The sequence below is a fragment of the Copadichromis virginalis genome, linkage group LG7 (assembly GCF_057382275.1).
Source record: "Copadichromis virginalis isolate Kocher_CV1m ecotype Utaka linkage group LG7, C_Virginalis_male_GT1.1, whole genome shotgun sequence".
NCBI classification, from domain to species: domain Eukaryota; kingdom Metazoa; phylum Chordata; class Actinopteri; order Cichliformes; family Cichlidae; genus Copadichromis; species Copadichromis virginalis.
The window spans coordinates 65,638,465-65,644,326 of NC_140624.1; the positions used below are offsets into that span (position 1 = coordinate 65,638,465).

Genomic DNA, 5,862 nt, shown 5'->3' on the forward strand with positions numbered 1-5,862 from the left:
ATGGTGGAAACATTATGACTATGTATGATGTAAAGACAATGCAAAGGCTTTGCAGAATGAGTGGTTTGTCTGACCTTGTTTTATCACACAATCAGAATGGCGGTGAGCCCCTCAAACTTCCTGTTGCCTTATATTTGTTTTATAATTTTTTTCCCACTTTTCTTAGAACGACTTTGAATATGCAGATGAGGACATGTGAGCAGGTCCCCCTTTAAACTGTACAGGAGCATAAGGTTATTATTATTATAGCCTTTGACTGCCAGGTGAATAAGGACACAGCCCATAGCCACACACTATTAGCCAGTAAATTCATTAATATAGACCTCTTTACCTCATGACCTCTCCTACATGTGCACAGAGCCAGTCTGTGGGAGTCAGAATTGTGGCTGGGCTGTAAAGGATCAAATACTCAAATTTCACTCAATGTCATGCAAATCATTTTAGAACCAGCCGGGCCTAGTGATGGGTACTCAAGGACTTGCAATTCTGCATTTGGGTTGTGAGTCAGTGTATTCCCCATCTGCTTGGGGAAATGGGTCAATATCAGATAAAAACACGACGAAGAAGATCCTCCTCATCCCTCCTCTCTCAGCATCATGAAGACTCTCTGCTTCTCTCTGGGACTGCTGCTGCTTGCAGCCTGCTGCTGTGATGCCATCCGTGAGTGTTTATTCCTTTATGACTCCTTGCATTTGCTTGAAAATTTACAGCTGACATGTTGATACTGACTTTAGTCTTTTACCTTGCTCTCAGCGAAAGGCGTAAAGTTCAGCACAGCTCCTGGAACCTGCTGCTTCAACTTTAAAATAAATGCAATACCGGTGAAGTTGGTGTCCTTCATCACCCAGACGCACAGCTCCTGTCCCAAGAAGGCGTACATGTAAGTTTGATATTTTCAAACAGGACTGGTCATGAATAAAGTATAAAAAGGGATATGTGAAGTTTAGACAGGCCGTCTGCAAGAACTCAATCAAAGCAGTGTGAATAAAACGATTTTTGTGTGCATGTTTTGCAGAGTCCACACTGTCAGAGGAAAAAAGATCTGCTACACTCAGAGCTTCCAGTGGGCTCAGGACATGTATCGGCTCCACAACACTGAAGGCAGCAGCTAGCCGCCACCAAGATCGTCAGCTATCAGCTTTAGTTAATAATTGACTGCTTTTTTAAGGCCTTATGGCTTCGCTTTGTATTTGTATTTTTATAAAACTGGCTTAAAAATAAACAAAAAAATTTATGCAAGTTCTCTGAAAAGACTGTTAGACGTTTATGTGACTGATCAGATGTTTGTTAGGTATGTTTTGTGCAGGGCAAGAACTGTAAAGAAATAATAATACAAAAGTGCTTTTTACTCTGCTGCCTCAAGCTCAAAGCTGTAAAAAGATCTTTATAATCTCATTAAATACAGATCTTAAAAAAACTGTCATCCAGTGTTTCTCAGTCTCTTGTTTTCATTTGAACAACTCTTTGAATCTGTAAAAATGGTAAAAGATATTCAGAGATAATAACCAGAGAAACAGCAAAATGTCACGGTGGGTGCTGGCCAACCGTGGGGATGTGGGGGAAATTGAACCCAAACGCAAGACTTGGTGCAAAGAAAGCAGTGTGTTTATTTACAGTGAGCCAAAAGTTACATAACAATAAATCCCTGTGAGTTCCCTCGTCTCCGGTGCCGTGTCTTCTTCCCAAAAAGTCCTTGTTTAGTGCTCTCTGCTCCTGTGTCTCTGCACTCCCCGTGCTCACTGCTCTCTCTCGTCCCACGCTTACATGCTGCTTACACCAAATTCTGACCCTACCATCTGACTGTCACAGCAGAGACTGAGACTCATCAGACCAGGGAACAACTTTTCACTCATCTATTTTGACATATGGTGCACCGAGAGATGCTCTTCTACATACATTGGTTACGATGTAACGAGTGGTCCTTTGAGTAACTGTTGCTTTCCTATTAGTTGAAACAGTTTGACCATTTTGTTCTGACCTTCGGGATCAATTAAAGCATATTCTCCCACAAAACTGCTGCTCACTGAACATTTTATGTTTTCTGAGAATTCTCTGTAAACCACAGCGACGGTTGTGTGGGAAAAAGCAGATCAGCAGTTTCTGAAACACTCAGACCTGCCTGTGTCAAATTTGACCTAGAATACCTTTGTTGCTGAAACTCCATGCATCTCAGAAATGTTATTATGTTACTGTACAAAAAACTGCTTAGTAATAAAAAACATATTTCTAAATACATTTCGTGTGCAGATGCTTGTATGCGTTGCCTGATGATTCTCGCACAGACCATCACTGTAACCTGCACACTGCAAGGCTCAGAAAGTGATGATTAAGGACTATTGGTGACAGTTATGAAACAACATTAGAGGTTTAATGGTGGAAACATTATGACTATGTATGATGTAAAGACAATGCAAAGGCTTTGCAGAATGAGTGGTTTGTCTGACCTTGTTTTATCACACAATCAGAATGGCGGTGAGCCCCTCAAACTTCCTGTTGCCTTATATTTGTTTTATAATTTTCCCCCCACTTTTCTTAGAACGGCTTTGAATATGCAGATGAGGACATGTGAGCATGTCAGACTTAAGCCGAGGGAAGCAGGACAAATCACTTCAGATCTGAAACACCAGCATCACCAGGTCTACAGCGAACATGAAGACTCTCAGCCTGACCGTGGGACTGCTGCTCGTGCTGTTTACTATTTACTACTGCGACGCCTCACGTAAGTCTGTTAGTCTACTTCCTGCATCACACTGGAGGGAATTTCAACTGTGAACATGAAATTCTTCATTTTCCTGTATTTTAAGTGATTAAAACAAAAATGAAACTAATTATTATCTCAGGGAAAGGACAAATGATTGAAAGATTTTTATATTTTAAAAATTCCCCTCTTGCGGCTGTGGCGGTCTAAGCTCGGATCCTCTACCAGGACTGTGTTACATATATTTGTGTGTGCATGTGTATACAATTACATTTTTAAATATGAAGCTGTATATAATCATATATACAATTTTTACAATTTTTGTTGGATGTTGAAGTTTCAAAAGGTTATTTAAATATCCAGCACCTAACTTTGCCCTTACTGTCCAAGTGTAAAAAGGTATCATTAGCATAAGCTAAAATAAATTTAACCATTTTCTTCTAAAATCTGCTGTCACATAAAAATAATACAAATAATATCTACATTTTAAATTATATTAAAAAATAATATTTTTGTTAAAAAAAAACAACTAAAACTTTAGCTTGCCTGGGGTAGCTGTACATCTTTAGCCAACAACTAATTTGCATCTACTATCATTTAATATTTTAAATTACATATATATAATTTTACTTTACATGCTTACACACTAGTATCTGCACAACAGAAAAAGCCTTACCCAGTTTAAAAAATAAAAAAAATCTTACACTAGGACATAAAATATAAGCTTTCAAACTGTAAGTTTTGTTTAGATATAATTGAAAACAAGTTGCGACATAGAGTCGTAGCACTAAAACATACCCTGTGTTTTTCTCTTACAGCTTCTGGAATGGGTTTAGTGCCACCTGATCTTTGCTGTTTTAAATTCTTTGATAAAAGGATCCCAAAGGTGCACATCCTCTCCATCAGAAAAACTCACAGCAAATGTTTAACAGAAGCCTTTGTGTAAGTTTGTACTTCAACATCTCTTTGCTGCCCTCACTAATATTTGCAAAGCATTGTATTATCCTTCTTTTCTATGAAGAATAAAATCTGTGATCTGAGAACAAAATAATGACACTGATTTTTTTGCAGGATCAACACGCCCAGAGGCGATTACTGTGTGAGACAGAATGATGACTGGGCAATGGAAGAGTTCGTCAAACGCCACAATTAAGACATGAAGAATCTACCATGACCCCAATGACCGGCAACCAGCGCTGGAGTTTTAGCTCTTTGTACTTTGCCTGCTTAAGTAGTCTTACTATTATTGAAATGCGGATACTTTTATTTTGCATTTATCAGCTTAATTATCAGCATAAGTTTAGTAAAAAGTTGCATCTCTGAAAAGGGAATTTGAGTATTTGGTATTTGTTTGTCTCTCACTCACTTTGGCAGCAGGACTTTAAAGATCTAAAGATTGAAATTTAAAGGGATTTCACTCGGGTGAGGACAAAGACAGCTGCAAACATCACACATTCCTGTTTAGTTAATGAATTCTCCCTGAATACTTGTTTTTTTTTTGTAGTGCAATGTTTCTGATGCGAGTCCTAATCAGGACAAAAAAGTAGCAGGCACAGAAATGTGATAATTTATGTCACTTGATTCCTTCCGACCTGAGAACAGAGACTATGTCAAGTCTTGTTAAACCAGATTATCCCTGCAAGAGCTTCATGTGACGACGATAGTCTTCAAGTTGAAGTGTGACAGTAACAATGAAGGAAAGTTCTTCCATAATAACACAAACAGTTATCCTGCTGCAATATGAATCGTTCTCCACAAAGATATAAATCACTGCTGGAGGACATCACTGAAGAATGGAGGGCTGCTTCTCCTCAGTCAGGGTGTAGCTGATTTAGATCAGTCTGTCTTCTCACCACCGTGTTTCACTGTAGCTTCGATCCACTGTGGTATCCATCCCTCGCCTGTTTCTCTCCTTACATATGCCCTTTTTCCCTGCCGCTAATATCTAACGTAGAATTATCATTAAAAACAATTTTAAATTATTTTGATGCCTTAGACGCTTACATGATTTCCATATTCAGATAAAAATAGTGCACGTGAAATTTAATGTCTCCAGTCATTTTACCATTTACTTTCACCGTGCCATTGTTATGCAGATACAGTGTGTCCAAAGCATTTATATATCTCTGTATATTGTTTTTCTTTATTCATTAAAGTTGCATTTCACAAAACTCATCGACTCTGTCTGACAGTGAATGTTCAACTGTGCTTTTATGCCGTGGCCTTCTCTTTGAATTCATCAGAATAGTGAATAAAATCAATAAAATATCCCACATAAACTTTAAAATATGCTCACTTTCCTTTAAAATACAACAAATTTTAAACTATAAAAATGCTGGTGAAAACATTTGAGTAAAAATTGTTTGTCATTTTAGGAAAACTTTATAACAACAATCACAAGGGTGCTGAATTTCTCGTCTTGCACCCAAGTTCAGGTATGCTTGTTGTATTTATGTAGGTGCTTGTTAGTGGTGAGCGCTGCACATTCGGGACTGTGGGAATCATTGAGACACTCAGACACTGAGCCATGGCTCTGTGCTACATACAGAGATTTCTGCACCTCTTGGTATTTAGTGACACTTTGTATATAGTTTATTTTATGGCAATGACAATTTTATTTAGCTAGTACATTTCATTACAAGCCAACTCAATGTGCTTAACACAGAAAAACATAAAAACCCATGTTGGTTTACAATGCCAAAGGCAGTGAAAACGGCAAAATACAATAAAACTGTTCTGTCGTGATGGGTCATCGGAGTCTAATCTCCAAATACATTAACTATCTCACTAAATCATGTTTAAATTCTTCCAAGTGATCTTTCCTTATGAAATAGTTCTTAATGATAGAAAGCAATTCTCATAATCTTATTGCTGTGATTATCAAAACTAAGAATGATACCAATTCCTGACTTGCCGACTGTATCTTAGAGACAGAGGTGATAAATATGAAAAAAATTGCCTCTGACTTCCTGTAACAGCAACTAGTATTTCTGTCTTTTCTCTGATCAGTTCTAAAAAGTTTTGATACATCCAGCAATTAATGTAATCAGTTAGCACATTAATGTTCAAGGAACTGACCTCCCAGCCCATTGTTCCTACAGTGGTGGTAGTTTCAATCATTATGCAAATGTACTGTTTATAAGATCGGGGAAACCTGCAGTCAG

General features: G+C 37.9%; 2 protein-coding genes across 2 annotated transcripts; both read left to right on the top strand.

Annotated features, from left to right (window-relative positions):
- Positions 1–562: 562 nt before the first annotated feature.
- Positions 563–1,423, top strand: LOC146706595 (monocyte chemotactic protein 1B-like). Its single transcript, XM_085465273.1, has 3 exons — positions 563–660; positions 754–880; positions 1,016–1,423. Exons 1-3 carry the CDS (start codon positions 597–599, stop codon positions 1,110–1,112), a joined length of 288 nt encoding a protein of 95 aa, XP_085321399.1. The 5' UTR covers positions 563–596; the 3' UTR covers positions 1,113–1,423.
- Positions 1,424–2,561: 1,138 nt separating this feature from the next.
- On the top strand, positions 2,562–4,873 carry LOC146706596 (C-C motif chemokine 16-like). The gene is made up of 3 exons (XM_085465274.1): positions 2,562–2,719; positions 3,517–3,640; positions 3,770–4,873. The coding sequence occupies exons 1-3, from the start codon at positions 2,650–2,652 to the stop codon at positions 3,849–3,851; spliced, it is 276 nt and encodes a 91-aa protein (XP_085321400.1). The 5' UTR covers positions 2,562–2,649; the 3' UTR covers positions 3,852–4,873.
- Positions 4,874–5,862: the final 989 nt, after the last annotated feature.

Coding starts and splice junctions, on each gene's coding strand:
- LOC146706595 (XM_085465273.1), top strand. CDS start 597: ATGAAGACTCTCTGCTTCTCTCTGGGACTGCTGCTGCTTGCAGCCTGC. Junction 661..753: donor CTGCTGCTGTGATGCCATCC/GTGAGTGTTTAT, acceptor CCTTGCTCTCAG/CGAAAGGCGTAAAGTTCAGC. Junction 881..1,015: donor TGTCCCAAGAAGGCGTACAT/GTAAGTTTGATA, acceptor CATGTTTTGCAG/AGTCCACACTGTCAGAGGAA.
- LOC146706596 (XM_085465274.1), top strand. CDS start 2,650: ATGAAGACTCTCAGCCTGACCGTGGGACTGCTGCTCGTGCTGTTTACT. Junction 2,720..3,516: donor TTACTACTGCGACGCCTCAC/GTAAGTCTGTTA, acceptor TTTCTCTTACAG/CTTCTGGAATGGGTTTAGTG. Junction 3,641..3,769: donor TGTTTAACAGAAGCCTTTGT/GTAAGTTTGTAC, acceptor ATTTTTTTGCAG/GATCAACACGCCCAGAGGCG.